Genomic DNA, 17,425 nt, shown 5'->3' with positions numbered 1-17,425 from the left:
CTCTTTCTATAGCGGCATACGCGCGTTTGTCTATCTCGCAATGCTCAATCCAGTCTATATATCTATGGTTTTTACAAAGGGATGACGAATAGCGATGGCTTCCCTAATAACAGTTTCGAATCTTGATAATCTTGATAAAAAAAGTTTAATATCTTTCGTCTTTTGATTAGGGGTGCGTTCCGAAAGCACGCTTACGCGCTGAAAGCGTGTTCTATCTTTGTTATTTATGGAAAGTTGAACAAGTACAAAGCGCGCTAGCGTGGAACGCACCCTAGAATGAGGCTAATGCGCAAGTGCAATGCCCGATAACACCGATAAAATACCCCGTACAGACTACGCGATATTATTATATTATATATATATTTTTGTAAGATCCAAGAGTAATTTCTCTTTATATGGCAAACAGCAAAAGAGATAGTTTTAATATTGTATATCAAGTAAATTAGTTGCATTCAACGTAAAACTTGAGAACATTGTTTAATGTATATATTATAAAATTGATCATGGAATGAAGAATTGTTAAAAATATATACATAACAGATAACATTTATTGATGAATAGGAATATAAATACAATTGCTAGGATGCCGTAAGCCAGCTAAACCATGATTATGGAAACGAGTAATTGAAATTTATGGATATATCGTAATTGATAATTTGCATACTCTTAACGATTATAATTAAATATTTTGCATATTTTTAAATATAATGTTTATTGCACATGTTGACGTCTACGAGCAGCTCTCTGTTTATCGAAACGTAACTCCATCTCTTCTAAAACACGTGGAGTATAGCGCACTACCAATTTTACAGAATTTTGTGCCTGTTTTAATAATTCTACTGCCTTTTCATGATTTTCCCCTTCAACGCACTAAAACAAATGTTATCTCTTTATCGTAAAAAATCTTATTTCCAATGTTCAAAAGAAAAAAAAAAGGGATAAGAAGCAAAAATCTTACTAACCACTCCATTAACGGACAAAAGTTGATCTCCACGTTTTAAGCCACCGTGTCTATCGGCGACACCACCGGGAATAATGCGAGATATATAAATCGGCGAATTCTGTTCTTTACCTCCCATTACGTTAAAACCAAGTCCTTCTTCTGTTTTCGGTAATTCGACTACACGTGGATGAGCATGACCCTCACTGGCCGCAAAAGCGGCAACAGTCGCTTTTGCCGTCGCGGATGCACGTACATCTTGTGAACCCTTTGACAAATTAGTTCTCAACATTTATAACTATCGATAAGTAATCCGTCAATTTGAAACAACAGTAATTATACCTGAATATCAACAGTTTCGTATACATGTTCGTATACTTCCCGCACTGCACTAAGAAAATCGCTTTGTAATACTTTCTGTAATGCAGCCAATTTTGTCGTAGGAACTTCACCTCCTGAATATAAAATATTATGAAATCAAAATTGGCATCAAGATGGATATATACATGAGAAATGCTTTATTGTATATTCAAATTGCTCACCTTTCTGTAATTTATCTAATAATTCTATAGATCTCTTGACGTCTACGAAAAAAAAGATAAAATATCGCAATAATTTATCAAAAATATCATCTAATTTATTTGCGTTAATTGAGACTGATCAAAACTTACCTCTTGCCAAAGTAAGAGGCTCGCCCATGGTTGCCATACTTTTTGATTATTACGTAAAATTTGTTAAATTTTGTTCCCCAATTATATCTCGATGCGTATAAATGTACCGAGCGAAAATATTCTAACGCAATGTATTTACTTGCGACTTGCAAAATTCTATCCGAATAGCGTTGAACACTTTTAGTCAAAAATGGTCGGGAATGGATCAATGTTTGTTTTCACTCTCTCTCAAATCAAGTTTAAGGGTCTATCTCCAAACAAATTTACATCGGATACTGTTTTTCCTACTAGACGCGTGATTGGTTGATTTTTCTCTGAATTATGCGTTTGTACTAGTTTGTCTGAATAGAGCCTAATATATTGATGTGTCGCAACTTGCATATATATCGTATCTAGACATTCGTGCATTTATGACTGTTTGTTGATTTTTAAAAATCTTGAATTGTACAAAATGATTCATAAAATGCAATACTATTTCAGGGCTTTAGGGGATGAATGCATATGTACACATTAAACGTGTAAAAAATGGTATTTAAATATATCGATCATTTGACTCTTATTAATTTCTCTGTATATATATTTTTTTTAAATAAGAGATATAATATATGTATATATACATTTTATGTTTTGTTATGTATAAGAATTCACCTGAATGAAATCTTTCGTCTATGGCAGTATATATGCGATATTATATCAAAAATAATAATATAAATCATTTAGGGACGCGTGTTAATATAAAAAATCTAACTGTTTTTATACATATATAGGAAAATGTTTGGGAATATATTTTTTATTATTTTGTACGATGTTTGCGTCTAGCAGAATCTTATACTTACTGATATTTTCATGATATGCAAGAATTAAGTAGAAGCAAACATGGTGATAAATTCGTATGTGATAAGACATATTATATATACACGCACGCGCGCGCGCACACACACACACACGCGCGCGCGCGCGTGCATGCGTGTACATTTATTTATGTAAATAAGATTGTTAGATTTTTTTCATTAATGCATCCTAGATAATAAATTTGTAATTTCTAATTCAAATTGCATATGTATGTGTGTGTGTGTGTATATATATATATAACTTTTATTATTATATAATTATATCTGCGAGAGAGACAAAAATATAAAGTAACTATCCTGCGGGTTATTTGTCATTATTCTTTCTTTGAGAAAATAAAAACTGTAATACTTATAATTATATGAACATGTATTGCTCGTATATAATTTTAAGAAAACGCATTTTTAAAATATAGAAAGATTATTCTAATTTGAAAATTTATTATACACACGTATATACGTATATTTTTAAAGAAATTAAAATGTTTTTATGTGAATTACATCACAGAACGTATGAGATAATTGCCAATTATCAAGTCTCGATATGGAAAGTTTGAAGTACAAATAAGTCAAACGAAGTAACAACTTTGATATATTTATCAAATTGTAATTCACTACAGAAATTATTTAGAAAAATCCTTGCAATTAATTAATATTTATTTCTTTTATTTATTCTATTCAAATTAATTAATATTATTAATAAAATATTTCTTTTATTCATAATTAGTAGAACACTGGCGAACAAAAAATTTGATCCTTTCATATTTTAAAAGAAATTCAAATGTATGATATTGTTTATTTGCACTTTGCGACTTAAGTTTTGTATCGATCCAATTACTTATATATTTTGTAACACTATTCTAAGTATTTTTAATCTATAAACCGGAGATCGCGTGACTTTACTGTAAAATTTCTTTGCAGATGATGTTTCGATCGCGATTTATCTGCTACAAATTGTCATCAGAGATTGTAAAAAAGATGAGAGAAATAAATTGCATCATTAAATGACGCCGATATATTGAAAATTACATTGCTCTTTATTTCGGTTAAAGGAAGTAAAATCTCACCATTTCAATGGAAGAGGATGAAGAAAATGGATGGTTCGAATAGTATAAAATTTATATGTAATGGAAAAAACGATATTTGCATAAAAATATGCTTATAAAAAGGTAATAAAATATATAGCTATCAAAGTAATAAAATAAGCAAGGAAAAGAAATTGACGAGAATGAAGGCATTATGCGAAACTCTAATCCTGTAACTGATGATGTAATTTAATTTTGCTTTCGCGCCGCAGAAGAATTATTATCGTCGCTTTAATTTAACCTTCGATTAACTTCGACGGATCTGAATCCGAAATAGCAGGGGGTATCGCACGTAGACATTTTACACGGCGATGGGTCAATGAGTCGCTGCTGATAATGTCTTTGTTCGATTACGATTTTGTATAAAAGACTCGCATCGCTCAGTAGACAGCATGCGGCAGACGGCATTGACAGCATCATCACAATGAGGTGCACGACGATCGTTCTACTGGCTCTGGCAGCTTTTGGGGCGGCCTTTCCCCAACAGCAGCAGAAACAACGTGCTGGTAAGTAATAATTATTATTTTATTTTGGTGTTTTCTTTCTCTCTTATTTTTCGTTCCAGCGACTATGTGATTCGAAATATTCTTTAAAATATTACTGCTAATGTTATTGCTTTATTAATGTTATTCTCTTAATTGAATAATTTATACTATTATAATAAGCTTTATAGATATTTGTCTAACATAAAAAATGGCATATCTTAAATGTCGACATCATCTACACGGAATATAATTTGAAAAATGATGCAGCCAATCATTTCTCTGTTCTTTTTTAGCTGATCAAGGTCTTCTGACGAAGCAGCAAGACGTTATACTGCTATTACAACAGATCAACCAAGAAATCCCGAACGAACAGCTACAAATCATTGGTACCACCTACGATATCCAAAACCATTTGCAACAATATGACAATCCGATCCTTGTCAAGTACTATGTGGGCGCTGTACAGGCCGGTCTGGTACAACCGAGAGGCACCGCTTATTCAAGCTCTATTAGCCAGCTTCGTAAGGAGGTCGCTCTTTTGCAAAGAATTTTTTTAAGTGCCAGAAAGTATCAGACATTCTTGGCAACCGCCGCTTGGGCCCGCGTCCACGTTAACCAAGAACAATTCGTCAAGGCTTTCATTGGAGCCGTTCTACAGCACCCGGAGACACTGGGTGTCATTCTGCCGCCTTTCTACGAAATTATTCCCCAATCCTATTTCGACGCTAGAATAATCCAACATGTTCAAAATGTCGTTGCACAAAGCGATGAACAAAGCTCTGTTGTTATTCCCGTTAATTATACCGCCAATTTGCCAAATGGTGAACATCAGCTTTCCTATTTCACGCAAGATATCGGCCTTGCCAATTATTACGCCTTCGTGAATCTCGCTGGATATTTGCAGCAGGTACGCATGTTTTAAATATTGCAGTATTTCGAACAAATATTGTTCGAAATTTTTGCTTGCATAAAAAAAGAGAAAAGTGTATTAGTCTCCCTGATATTTCTATTCGCGCATGCTGATTGATATTTTTGAACGTAATGATATATAAATTATAAATATAATTCTAGAATGTACAACAGCAAAAGCCGGTGAAGTATCAAAATATTCAGAATCAAGAAAGTCAAATTGGTCAGGGAGCTCTTTACTATTATCTTCATCAACAACTGTTGGCTCATTACGAGCTGAACCGTCTCGCAAACGGACTCGGTCCGATTCAAAATACCGATTACATCAATGTACAAGCACCGTATCAACCGCATCTCCGACACATAAATGGACTCGAATTCCCCGCACGCTCTTCGAATCTTCAGCTCAACCCTGTCAAGAATAATCTTATCAACACTGTCAAGAAAATCGAACAAAGACTGATTGAAGCTATTGATTCTGGACATGTCATCACTCCGCAAGGTACTTTTCTTTCCCTCTACCAGCCGCAAGGTTTGAACATTCTTGGGGAACTTATCCAAGGAACTGGCAAGAGCGTGAACCCAAGGTTAGTCTTTTATTTGACTAATCGCTCGACCATATCTGATAATATCATATGATATTTACAATGATATATTTTTTACTGCAGGTACTATGGCAGTCTTCAAGCGGCCGCGCGTCAACTTCTCGGTAACGCTCCTGAAGTACAGAATATTTACGATTATACTCCTTCTGTTCTGGAATCGGGAAATATCGCCGTTCGTGACCCTGCTTTCTACCAACTTTACAAGAAAGTCATCCAATTGTTCCAGCAGTATCAAAACTCTCTGCCCGCATATCAGTACAATGATGTTATTTTGCCTGGCGTTAGCATCCAGAACGTTCAGATTAGCCCACTTGTAACTCTCTTCAACGATTATTACGTTGATCTCGATAGCGCAACCGTTCAACAACAAATTGGTCAACAACAACAAGTCCAGCAGCAGCAGCAGCAACAGCAGCATCAACAAGTCCAGCAGCAGCAGCAGCAGCAGCAGCAACATGTCCAGCAGCCACAGCAGCATCAACAAGTCCAGCAGCATCAACAAGTTCAGCAGCCGCAGCAGCATCAACAAGTCCAGCAGCAGCAGCAGCAGCAGCAACATGTCCAGCAACAGCAGCACCAAGAGCAGCAGCAGCAGCAGCAGCAACAAATCAAAGCACAAGTAAACAGATTAGATCATAAGCCATACGAATATCAGATCACCGTCCAGAGTGAGCAAAACGTCCCCGATGCCGTCGTCCGCGTCTATCTTGGACCGAAATATGACTATGAGGGCAATCCCATCAGCATTTCTCAACACAGACAGCAATTCGTCGAACTCGATCAATTTACAACCAACCGTATGTTTTCGTTTGCAAGGTTATGAATGGTCTACTTTATTTCTTAACTAAATAGTTTAAAAATTTCTCTTCATTTTACAGTTCAGCAAGGACAGAATGTCATTGTTAGACAGTCCCAGCAGGCACCAGGTCAAAGCTTTGATTACCCATCCGTTCAGGAAATCAAGCAGAGTGTCAACAATGCTGTCCACGCCCAGGAACCGTTTTACATCACCGAGGTAATTATATTCACAATCGTGATTATATTGATAAACAACACGCGCGAGATTAAACATTAATGTTTTTTCAGCCGCATCAGATCTTTGGTTTCCCCGCTAGATTAGCTCTTCCTAAAGGTCAACAGGGTCAAGGATTCCCAGTTCAGTTGTTGGTTGTGATTTCTCAATCAGGACAACAAACGGACCTGCCTTATGGACCAGTAATTCCGGAACAATACCAAACATATCAACAAAATGAATATCAAGTAGTTGACACTGAGGGATACTTTCAGCAGATTCAACATCAAGGTAACAATGGATTCGGTCTGAAGCAAAGTGTGGAAGTTGTACCTGAAATTGGTCAGCAAGTAAATCAAGGTGAATTATCGATGCCACAAAGACGAAATTGTTCATTATTGAGTAGCGTCAAAAGAATAAGTCATTTCTTCTTTGCAGTCGTAAGGAACCATTATGCTAATATCTACACCCAACAACACGGACAATATCCGTACACGCATACCCAACATCAAGTCGGCCAGGGACAAGTACAGGGACAGAATTACGGTGTACAAAGCCAGTGGCTATATGGACAGCAGGGACAATTGAGGCAACTAGGACAACAGACTCAAAACTTTCACGGAGAGCAGGGACAATCGAGACAGCGAGGACAACAAGTCCAAAACGTCCAAGGACAGCAGGGACAACAGGTCCAAAACGTCCAAGGACAGCAAGGACAGCAAGGACATCTGGGACAGCTAGGACAACAGTTTCAAAATACCCAAAGACAGCAGGGACAACAGGCCCAAAACCAAGGACAACAGCAATGGAATCAATTGCAAGATATCGACCAAGGACAACAGTATCAAAATACGGTCGGAGGAGTCCAACATGTGCTAACTGCTGGTGTACAAGATACACAACAAAGCACCCCAAGCATACAAGGTGCACAAGGATTCCAAAGTTTGCAAGGTTTGCAAGGTGTACAAAATGTACAAGATAACGTTGTTGGTGGCATTCAGTCTGGAATTCAGGACAGATACCAAACTACTTACCAAGGACAGAGTCAACAGCAGCAAGGATTCACTGTAGGATATACCGGTAGCGGACAATACCATGCTGGTGGCTTCCAAAGTATCTTCAGTCAGGGACAAAATATGCAAGACAGTTATCCCAGCAATTACTATCAGAATAAGCCCATCTCCCAAATCATTGGTGGTGCTATTTCTTTGGACGGTAGACCTTTCGGCTATCCGTTGAACAGACCCTTGAGCACTGGTGCCCTTTCCGTGCCTAATGTCCATGTACAAACCGTCTATATTTATCATGAAGACCAATCCACCAACGAAATGTACTATCAGTGAAATGTTCCTATAAATCATACTTAATAGATGCGACATCGCCAAATGTAATAATAATGTTTAAGCGAGAACTGTTTTTTATTTTTTCATTCAATGTCAAAAAAAGATTTATTGATATAGCAAATGCAATTAATAAATTGCCCTAAAACGCAGATATTTAAATATTTACTTGTAACACAACTCTCTCTCCCCCTCTCTCTTATGCACTTCCTTACATTTCCTACCAATTTTATGCACATATAAGTAAGGATTAATTAATGATAAAATAAAATAATCTTTTTTCCGAAAAATATTATTTTATTAAGAAAGTTTATTGCCTTTTTAGCGATTGAACAATCCATTGTCGTTCTAGTTCTGCACGATCATTCTCCAGTCATCATTTCCATAAATTCTGCAAATTTATTTTAAATGTCACAAAGCAAACGACAAATTAATAATCCCTGTTCTATTGTATAGTATACGTATACAGTAAATTTACATACCGTCAAAGTCCACCGTACCGGAGCCGTCCGTATCGATCTCTGCGATTATTCCGTCAAGATCGGAATTGGTAAGTTTATCGTCGAGTGCCGCCAAAATCTCTTTCAATGTAGCCGTTGTAATATATCCGTTACCTTCACGATCGTACAATCGGAACGCCTCTTTCAATTCCTCCTGCATCGCCTCGGCGTCTTCCTCTTCAAGAAACCGACCGGCGATTTTACAGAAACCATCAAAATTCACTCTGCCAGAACCCTCCGGATCATTTTCCTCTATTAAAGAATTTAATTCACCATCGTCGAATAGTTGCCCCATTGTGTTTAATATCGTCGAGATCTTCATGGTGTCGATGAAACCACTTTTTGTTGTATCGAACATTTGGAACGCTTTACGCATTACGGCCACTTTTTGATCATCTTCTTCCTACAAAGTATATCCGAACGGAAAACTTTTAACTGTTTAAATGTTACCCGATATATATATATATATATATATATATATATATATATATTGCTCTTATTTGTAATTAAAGAAAAAGACCGCAAGTGCGCGCACATCAAAAGATTTAATATATCAACATTTCTTTGCGAAAAGAAAGGGGGGGGGGGGAGGAAAAGAGAGAAAGAGAGAGCCTAAAATAACATTTTTTATTCACTGGTGGGGTAAGAGAAATATCTCTTCTCTCTTATAAATAACACCTATAGAGTTTCAAATATCATTACCCGAATAGTGTGCGACATTCTTACAGTCCTTTTTTGCAAATCAAATTTTAGAAATTTACACCATTTTTTCTTTAACAAATAAAGTATCTTCCGATTTATCTTCTTACCATGGCTTCTTAATAAAGGGGCTTTTTTACGCCGTATTAGGGAAACCGTGAGTAGCGTACAGACGCGGCGGACGACGGACACTTGAAGAGAATCGCTTCTTCCGTCCCGGTATAAAGACTTCCTCTCCGTCATCGTCTAAACCAGCTAGAAAGTTGGTGGACGCAAAAATAGAGTTTCGCGTAACGCCGACGAAAAATGAAATATGTTATAAGTAAGTATCGACGCCCCTTCACGTCGTTTTGTACAAAGGTCGATGCATAATATCAGCTTCGACGCGGTCGACAGATATTTTCGTTAAAGAGAAAATAGAGTTCATTGAGCGCATTATACAATAAAATACATTTTTATAACGCTCATAAAAATATCTTTATACCGTGTATATCGCGCGAGGTAGAGAGAAACTGTTTTTACTATAATCTCATCTATGCTTATATAATAAGTTTTTTCGTTATTAATATCAGAGTATATGAAAATCCATCCAATTATAAAAAAGTAAAAATTAATAGCGACCGATATTTGAGATTATTTTCAAGATGCCGAACAAGCGATACGATATATAAAAGAAACGTATAAGATTAGCAAGTATTTATATTTATTATTTATATGAATAAATTTATATATTATATGCGCATTAACGAAGACGCTGAAAGAGAGAGAGAGAGAGAGAGAGAGAGAGAGAGAGAGAGAGAGAGAGAGAGAGAGAGAGAGAGTATTAAAGCGATATTACGGTGGCTAGTCGCAATAATTAGTTATATAATTTATTTGGCGTTAATTATATTTTTTTACATGATAAAAATAAATTAACGATGTGATGAATTTCAAATCGTTTATGCGTACTATCGATAAAAATAACAATTGTGCCTTCGTTTGATATGTGCGCGATCCATTCCATGTAATCGTTTCTTAGATGATACTCGAAGCTCTTGAAATAGGGCAACGTATTACCGTTCTTAGGTTGCTGCCTACGCGTTCCGTGGCTGCAAACCATTACAACATGCCTAGCATGCAGCTAGAAGCTAGAATGATGTAAAAATATATCCCAGACTGTTCCTCCTGGCGTAAACGATTCCTCACCTTCTCGCGCATTTTCCAGCCAGGGAAAAAATAGATCGGAGATATTCTTTTCAATTGTTCTTAGTTGCTAATATTCTTATTAATCACAAACTGGAAAAAGATTCATGTTTTGAATATTACAAAATAAATTGTTCATCTATTATAATAAAATTATTGCGCGTGGCCTTGTACCACAACCGCCACTACTATAAAATGTATACTAAATAATCTTATTGGAAATATTTTCAGTGCATCCACTCATCGAGCAAGGCAAATTCGATGGTTATTGCGTTACTGTGCCAAATTTCGCGAAGCAATTTTACTCGTGCCAAATTAACGTGTCGGAATTTTTTAATAAAAAGAGTGTAACTGCGAGAAATCGTATGACAAAACCATCTATCTTTATTTTCCTTTTTCCAACATTGGATTAATATATTCGAATATAATTTTTTTTTTCACTTTCCTATATATACAATATATATATATATATATATATATATATATATATATATATATATATATATATATATGTTTAACTATATTTTAATTGATGCTTTTGCTGGGTGAACTCATTCTGAATTTTCATTATGGTTTAAATAAAATCATATTCTGAGAATTCATTAACCAATAATAAATTATCGAAATCGCACAAGTTGCTCGCCATGTATCCTTGCTTACATCATCCGTATAATAATAATATCATCATAGATATTGAAATATTTTTAATCTTGTTTTTATATTCGCACTTACATAAACTCGTAAGATAAAATAAGAAAATTATGGCGGAATACATAATGTATACATAGTCGTATCGTTAAAATCTCTCTCTCTCTCTTTTTCTCTTTAATAATAAATTTTTATATGTTTACGTCAAATAAAATTCATTATATAGACAGTTATGAAAATCTTGTATATTAAACTTCCAAATAAACGAGCGCGCATTGTTATATCAATAAAATGTATGCATAAATGTTTCAATAAAGTAGAAAGAATTACCGATTACCAAAATGTACGAATTACTCTCGAAATGTATAAAGAAACAGATGTTAAGAATAAATAAGCGCATGACAAAATTGGTTCTAAAATCATTTCCAGGTTACACTCCACTCTTCGCAAATGCAGTTTACGAAAAATATGTAGAATTTTTTACCATATTTTAAGAAATACATTTCAATAGAGGTAGAAATAAATTAAAGATATTTATGAGCAATAGCAATTACATTTGCTTAGTGGACACATGCAAATTTGAATTTGTTAGTAAAGTACAGTTAATAAATAAAAGACACGGTAAAGTTTGTATAAGAAAAATTTTACACTTACAAAAATTGATACATCTCTCTGATAAATTTGTAGCAAAATCTTGTAGGAAAAAATTATTATCATTATATTAAAATATCAAAACATTATAGATAAAATGTTCTGTTAATAAACTGTAGATAACTTGTAGTACACAAGTCTTAAATAGGAGCATTTTCCTGTCAGAGAATTGTGCTCTGATGGTGCAATTCTCTATCATTGAATTAGATATAATCTTAAAAATTCTAATAACACATTATTAGATAAAAGTATGTACCTACTGCACCTGACAATAAACAATAAATCAATCGGACAACAATTGTTTTATATATTCAATCGTAAAATCAGAATATAAACCTCTATATCAGCCACTATCACTTATAAAAAAAATCATCATTAATGGTCACTTATGTGTGCGCACGCGCGCACTTATATAGGCCGGCGATTAAATATTTTCTTTCTATATATGCAAGTTTCACGTAGATAAAAAAATTGATATAATAATGACTTGATTTTTATATATATTATAAAAATTGTAATTGACATATATATCTTACTTTGAAAATCGGCAGTTCTTTTTGCAATGCATGTAATATATATGAAAAATTAGCATAAACATTTATTTTGTCTTATGTCATCTCTTTGACATAAATTTATAAACTGATAGCAAAATAATGCTATTGTTACATATCATACCATCTATATTATAGAATAATTGTTGAAAGATTATCATAATTATGGCGCAGATCCTTTAGGCCACTTTTAAGAATTGACATATCAAACATACATATATCTTCATATCAAATATAATCAAACGACATTTGTTAAATATCAAACGACAATTGCCTTGAATAGATAAGTCAACTCAAAATTGAATTCTTACAATTCTTGCAATGTTGATACTGTAAAGATCTCAACAAAACATATACAATATTGCATCAAATCGGTGTACGGTATATTGTATCGATAACAAAATTCTTCCACAAAGAAACGTTCAAAAGTATAGGAAGCAACTAAACTAATAACATTATAATTGCCGTTTTGCAAACCAAGTATCATTATCGGCAATATCTGTAGTACGATAGTGATATTAGTTAAAAAACGGAGTTTCGTAATTTGTCTTTCCTTCTGTTTTATCGCTAATGGAAAAAATATTGGTATTGTACCAAGAAACAATAAAAGCATACGTATCTTTTCATCTATCTGATATGCAGTCAATATACCAAATGTCAGCAATGCCAAAGGAACAATTTCAATGACGTTGGTAAACCAATCGTAAAAGTTTCGGAAGCATCTTGCCATAGGTGTCGACAAAGAAGTAAACGGAACTCCTGAAAATGTTAAAATAATATAAGAAAATATGTAAGAAAAAAATATTGGGGTACTATACAATCGCATTAAATAGGCATTGAAAGGATACAAGATTCAATGTTATAACTGTGGTATAATTTGTGCAGAAAATGTATGAAAACAAGTGTAATTCGATCACATGACCATACCATAAACATAAACTATTAGATCGTTATTGGACTTGTAAGAAATAATAATTATATAATTGTAAAAAAAAAAAAAAAAAAAAAAAAAAAATGCTGCTTGCCAAAACTCGCATTGGATATGAACAATACCATGAATATATGTACAAAAACATTCCAACAAACGTGCACGTAAAAGATTGTAGGTAATTAATGCTTGTGCATACAATGTTCTAAAATGTTGCATATACGTATTTTGTTTCAAATCTGAAGGTCAAACATTTTTGAAAAAATTTAAGAGAGTGTTGCACAACAGTATATCTGGACAAAATTGCGAAATAATACAAAACTCAAAATAGCTATAAGATTAAGTAAATTATATAGGAATTTCAAAGATACCATTAAAATATATTCTTCTTGTAATAGTGTTCCTTACTTTTTCCAACGATAACAAATAATTTGTACGAATTACCGTAAATCCTTAACGTTGACAAATGGAAAACATCTTCCTCTTCCATTAGCGATTTAGACGCAAAAATTAAATACCATGTGTGGCCATGTGTCACATTGTATCAATCACTCTTTGCTGTGACACCTTCCCACCTCCCCCCACCCCCCCACCCCAAGTTATGACATGGAATCTTAGATGGTCCATACCTATAAGTTATGAAGCTTTGAACAAACAGGATAGCGATTGAAAGAAGCAGATTATAAAGAAATGATACACATGCGTACGTGCATAAAGCTAATAGATATTTACAACTGAAATTGTGTAGAAAAATAACAAAATATAATATGCTAACCAGTAATATTATACATGCGTATATTAAATATAACCAAGTTGATTATAACGCTACTCAGGACAATTATTTGAAAGAAATACGAGGAAGGTAGTCTAAGTAAGTAAACTGAAAATAAATGAAATGAAATGAAATTAAGGAAAAACTAGATTAATTTTATGTATTGGCGTATTTTGATAGAAATAAAAGATTTTTGTTTATATAGAAAAGATGTAATGTGGGTAAAGGGATTATTTATAAATATGAGGCAGCATTCGCCTTACCGAATCTGAAGATCCCCAAGATCGAATGCATGAAGAGAATTCGAAAGGCACGCAGAGACCACATAGTTGGCGAGGCCTTTGCCCGATAAGGCTCTGCGAGATGCCTCATGCATATCGCGGTCACCAGTAATTTCACGAAATGCGCCACAACGCTGCTCGCGTTTACCATGATGATCACCGTTTCGTTATCTCTCCAAGTAACTCGCCTAATCGAGGATAATCGATTGAATTTTCCATTCGAATCCTTTTTGATTGTTTCCGAGTGTTTTGCGTTATCGTCGCTGTTGCCTTTTTTTTTTCTTTTCCTCCTTTTCCTCCTTTTCCTCACGAGCCCTAGTCTAGCCGCGAAAAGTAGATACGTGTGGTAAATAATAAAGTGTCATTGTCAAATGGCAAATCTCAATTCCATATATAATATCGTGAAATATTATAACCTGCTTCTACGGAATTCTCAGAAAAATGTACGAAAACACAAGAAATAACGAAAGCGTCACATATGTATAAGTATATTACGCAATTGTTGACCTAATTTGAGTATATTAATAAATCAAACCGCATGCGCTCACCCATATTGAGCATATATGTGTCTGTCTGTAATATGTTTTAGATTTTTAGATAGTCAAAATTATCCTTACGTTTTCAAAATATATCGCTCATTGTCAGCTTCTTTTACGAACTACTCACTTTTATGGAGAATGCTTTATCTCTTAATGATAGAATTATTTAATGAGATATTTTCACACACAGCCAGTCCTTTGACACTTTCCTATGTCACTTTGTCCGCATCTCAATTATTTATATTTGAGAGTGAAATATTTTATTATTTATTATATTTATTAGAGTAAGTTGAAGTCGTTGAAGTAAGCCGGCCAAGGTATCCTACTAGCGCCACGTAGTGGGCGATGTCATTATATAGTCAGCTGTAAGCTGTAAACTTCATGTGCCATGTGCCCCACGGTTCTTAGGCTGTGACAAATTAATGGGCAAAATAATGAAGTGACAAATTAATGGGCAAAATAATTGTGTACAAACATGCCATGCAATGCCTCATGACATAGTGAATCGGGTAAACAACGAAAACGATAAATTGAGTATTCAAAGTTTCGCTTATCAATATCCGCTATGTAGGCCCACGTGGATCTGATTGAATTGATATTCGCAAGTCTGCATGGATCGTCATAACACATTGTTCGTAATAAAATGGAAAAAGAGTCGACTACAACAGATACGAGAACGAGACTTAATTATGATAACAAACTCATTTTGGCGCCCATGGTGCGTATCGGAACACTTCCGATGCGTTTGCTCGCTCTGGACTATGGTGCGGACATAGTGTACACCGAAGAACTGATCGATAGAAAATTACTTCGTTCTATTCGTCGAGAAAATGGTAAAATGATTTTTTTTTTTTTTCTTTCCCTCAAGAATTGGAACAATTATGCAAAATTGTCACGCATTGACATTATACTGAAAGAATTTAATATCGATGACTTAAGTATATAACAATTTAGTTTTTATCAATATACAAAATTCGATACATTTATCGTAATTATTAATATGGTTAATATCCTAGTTAATTCTTTTTATATATTGTTATGTATATTTATAGTTGTCCATTTCATTTGGCTTGAATTTTGTTGAGTCGAATAAAGTAATAGTAATGATATTTTTTTAAATGAAGCAAACTATAATTAATTTTTCTTAATTTTAATCAATATTTGTTTTTTCAGGCTTTTATTATCTTCTAATATAATTTATCTTTAAGATTTCAGATTTATTTATTGTTATTATTTGATTTGCAGATGTCCTAGGCACAATCGATTACATCGACAAGACCGACGGTACCGTGATATTTCGTACATGTCCTCGGGAACGAGAGCATGTGGTTCTTCAAATTGGTACCTCCGATCCATTGAGAGCGGCCGAAGTTGCTCGTATGGTAGAAAAAGATGTTGCTGGCATAGATATTAACATGGGGTGTCCAAAAAAATTCTCAATGCTTGGAGGAATGGGTGCCTCTCTTCTTAGTGAACCGCAGAAAGCGACCAATATTTTGCGAAAGATGATTGAAACTGTCGCAATACCAATTACATGTAAAATACGCGTTTTATCCAGTCTGAAGGAAACTCTCCAACTTTGCGACACTCTCGCTTCTACTGGTATCGAAGCCATTGCTGTACATGGTCGCACGATTGAGGAGAGACCGCAACATCCCAATCGAAATTATGTTCTCAAGCAAATTTCAGATAGTCTCTCGATACCAGTCATTGCAAATGGTGGGTCCAAAGATATTCAACAGCATTCCGACATACTCAGGTAATATTTCGACGTGTTTATCAAATATCGATCAACCACACACGCATGCATCTTTAAAAAAAAAAAAAAAATTATTTAATCTGTTTTATATAGGTTTAAAAAAGAGACAGGTTGTAGTAGTGTAATGCTTGCTCGCGCAGCTGAGTGGAACTGCTCAATATTTCGTAAAGAAGGTCTGCTATCAATGGAAAATGTTATAAAATCATATTTAAAATATGCAGTTGATTGTGACAATTCGCCTTCCAATACGAAATATTGTGTACAGAATATTCTACGGGAGCTTCAGGAATCTCCTTTAGGGAGAAAGTTCCTCGATTCGCAAACGCTAGAACAAATATGGTGAGCATTTTTATTCTTTTCCTTTGCTCTCTCTATTTTTGCTCAAAAAAATTTTTTTTAGCGAAATATGGGAATTGGGTGATTATTGCCGATCCAAAAATAAGGAATTTCGAGATAAGGGTTTGTTAGGTCGATTTCAAGTAATACCAGTAATGCTCGAGAAAGATACAAAGGATAATAATGTTTCTCATAAAAGAAAAATTCATGAAGACAATGATGTTTCTCTGATGCGTTGTGCTTTCTTGAGGAACAATTACACAACAGACTCTGAGCTACCGAAGACTAGATTACTCAAGTGGACTAAGGAAAATCGTAAAAAAATGCCAATATATAATACTCGACAAGAAGATAAACTCTTTTGTTCCATAGTTACTGTCGATGGCAGGAAATATGGTTCCTCTTTCTGGTAAGTTATATCGGAGAAGACATTTTTTATTTTATTTCTCTTTCCTTCTATATTCCTACTTTTTTATTATATATTTCTTTCTTTCAGGGAAAAAAATAAAAAATGGGCTGAACAAGGTGCCGCTTTGGTATGTCTTTATTTTTTGGGAGTAATCAATAAAGAAAGTCTTTCTGCTAATGGTAACATCATTTCACGATGATACCTGGATAGATATCCTATCTATTTAATGCATCTGAAAATATTTAATGTGATTATAAAGAAAAAAATGCACACAT

The 17,425-nt window shown here is 34.3% G+C and overlaps 5 protein-coding genes across 14 annotated transcripts; 2 read left to right on the top strand and 3 right to left on the bottom strand.

Annotated features, from left to right (window-relative positions):
• Nucleotides 1-549: 549 nt before the first annotated feature.
• On the bottom strand, nt 550-1,837 carry Veli (L27 and PDZ_signaling domain-containing protein veli). The gene is made up of 5 exons (XM_070305865.1): nt 1,612-1,837; nt 1,483-1,524; nt 1,283-1,395; nt 963-1,208; nt 550-870 (listed from the first exon to the last, which is right to left on the bottom strand). Exons 1-5 carry the CDS (start codon nt 1,646-1,648, stop codon nt 712-714), a joined length of 597 nt encoding a protein of 198 aa, XP_070161966.1. The 5' UTR covers nt 1,649-1,837; the 3' UTR covers nt 550-711.
• A 2,114-nt stretch (nt 1,838-3,951) lies between these two features.
• Hex110 (hexamerin 110) lies at nt 3,952-7,959 on the top strand. The gene is made up of 8 exons (XM_070305578.1): nt 3,952-4,050; nt 4,323-4,936; nt 5,101-5,525; nt 5,607-5,931; nt 6,133-6,340; nt 6,422-6,558; nt 6,630-6,915; nt 6,994-7,959. Exons 1-8 carry the CDS (start codon nt 3,969-3,971, stop codon nt 7,896-7,898), a joined length of 2,982 nt encoding a protein of 993 aa, XP_070161679.1. The 5' UTR covers nt 3,952-3,968; the 3' UTR covers nt 7,899-7,959.
• A 10-nt stretch (nt 7,960-7,969) lies between these two features.
• Tpnc25d (Troponin C at 25D) lies at nt 7,970-9,312 on the bottom strand. Its single transcript, XM_070305591.1, has 3 exons — nt 9,205-9,312; nt 8,378-8,798; nt 7,970-8,286 (listed from the first exon to the last, which is right to left on the bottom strand). Exons 1-3 carry the CDS (start codon nt 9,205-9,207, stop codon nt 8,258-8,260), a joined length of 453 nt encoding a protein of 150 aa, XP_070161692.1. The 5' UTR covers nt 9,208-9,312; the 3' UTR covers nt 7,970-8,257.
• LOC138938538 (uncharacterized) lies at nt 9,251-15,419 on the bottom strand. 10 transcript variants are annotated; one of them, XM_070305586.1, is made up of 5 exons: nt 14,774-15,419; nt 14,524-14,680; nt 14,090-14,427; nt 11,579-12,885; nt 9,260-9,349 (listed from the first exon to the last, which is right to left on the bottom strand). In XM_070305586.1, the coding sequence occupies exons 3-4, from the start codon at nt 14,256-14,258 to the stop codon at nt 12,434-12,436; spliced, it is 621 nt and encodes a 206-aa protein (XP_070161687.1). In that variant the 5' UTR covers nt 14,259-14,427; nt 14,524-14,680; nt 14,774-15,419; the 3' UTR covers nt 9,260-9,349; nt 11,579-12,433. The 10 variants fall into 10 exon arrangements, with proteins under 10 accessions (XP_070161686.1, XP_070161687.1, XP_070161690.1 ...); XM_070305589.1 differs by having other exon boundaries at nt 14,090-14,422; XM_070305582.1 differs by lacking the exon at nt 14,524-14,680 and having other exon boundaries at nt 14,725-15,419.
• Nucleotides 14,959-17,415, top strand: Dus2 (Dihydrouridine synthase 2). The gene is made up of 5 exons (XM_070305579.1): nt 14,959-15,479; nt 15,892-16,405; nt 16,499-16,744; nt 16,806-17,150; nt 17,238-17,415. The coding sequence occupies exons 1-5, from the start codon at nt 15,290-15,292 to the stop codon at nt 17,347-17,349; spliced, it is 1,407 nt and encodes a 468-aa protein (XP_070161680.1). The 5' UTR covers nt 14,959-15,289; the 3' UTR covers nt 17,350-17,415.
• Nucleotides 17,416-17,425: the final 10 nt, after the last annotated feature.

The sequence above is a fragment of the Polyergus mexicanus genome, unplaced genomic scaffold (genome assembly GCF_030449975.1).
Source record: "Polyergus mexicanus isolate NDT 795.1 unplaced genomic scaffold, iyPolMexi1.0 SCAF_13, whole genome shotgun sequence".
Classification (NCBI taxonomy): domain Eukaryota; kingdom Metazoa; phylum Arthropoda; class Insecta; order Hymenoptera; family Formicidae; genus Polyergus; species Polyergus mexicanus.
Note: the sequence above shows the minus strand (reverse complement) of the source record. Positions and strands in the feature narration are given on the sequence as shown.

What these genes read in the sequence shown, in the direction of transcription:
- Hex110 (XM_070305578.1), top strand. Translation starts at nt 3,969, where the DNA reads ATGAGGTGCACGACGATCGTTCTACTGGCTCTGGCAGCTTTTGGGGCG. An exon ending in GCAGCAGAAACAACGTGCTG is followed by an intron (nt 4,051 to 4,322) that starts GTAAGTAATAAT and finishes GTTCTTTTTTAG; the next exon opens with CTGATCAAGGTCTTCTGACG. An exon ending in TCGCTGGATATTTGCAGCAG is followed by an intron (nt 4,937 to 5,100) that starts GTACGCATGTTT and finishes ATATAATTCTAG; the next exon opens with AATGTACAACAGCAAAAGCC.
- LOC138938538 (XM_070305582.1), bottom strand. Translation starts at nt 14,258, where the DNA reads ATGGTAAACGCGAGCAGCGTTGTGGCGCATTTCGTGAAATTACTGGTG. An exon ending in CTTGGGGATCTTCAGATTCG is followed by an intron (nt 12,886 to 14,089) that starts GTAAGGCGAATG and finishes TAACATTTTCAG; the next exon opens with GAGTTCCGTTTACTTCTTTG.
- Dus2 (XM_070305579.1), top strand. Translation starts at nt 15,290, where the DNA reads ATGGAAAAAGAGTCGACTACAACAGATACGAGAACGAGACTTAATTAT. An exon ending in CAGCATTCCGACATACTCAG is followed by an intron (nt 16,406 to 16,498) that starts GTAATATTTCGA and finishes TGTTTTATATAG; the next exon opens with GTTTAAAAAAGAGACAGGTT. An exon ending in AAATATGGTTCCTCTTTCTG is followed by an intron (nt 17,151 to 17,237) that starts GTAAGTTATATC and finishes TCTTTCTTTCAG; the next exon opens with GGAAAAAAATAAAAAATGGG.
- Tpnc25d (XM_070305591.1), bottom strand. An exon ending in CGGTACGGTGGACTTTGACG is followed by an intron (nt 8,287 to 8,377) that starts GTATGTAAATTT and finishes ATAAATTTGCAG; the next exon opens with AATTTATGGAAATGATGACT.
- Veli (XM_070305865.1), bottom strand. Translation starts at nt 1,648, where the DNA reads ATGGCAACCATGGGCGAGCCTCTTACTTTGGCAAGAG. An exon ending in GCCTCTTACTTTGGCAAGAG is followed by an intron (nt 1,525 to 1,611) that starts GTAAGTTTTGAT and finishes TTTTTTTCGTAG; the next exon opens with ACGTCAAGAGATCTATAGAA. An exon ending in TTTTGTCCGTTAATGGAGTG is followed by an intron (nt 871 to 962) that starts GTTAGTAAGATT and finishes CATTTGTTTTAG; the next exon opens with TGCGTTGAAGGGGAAAATCA.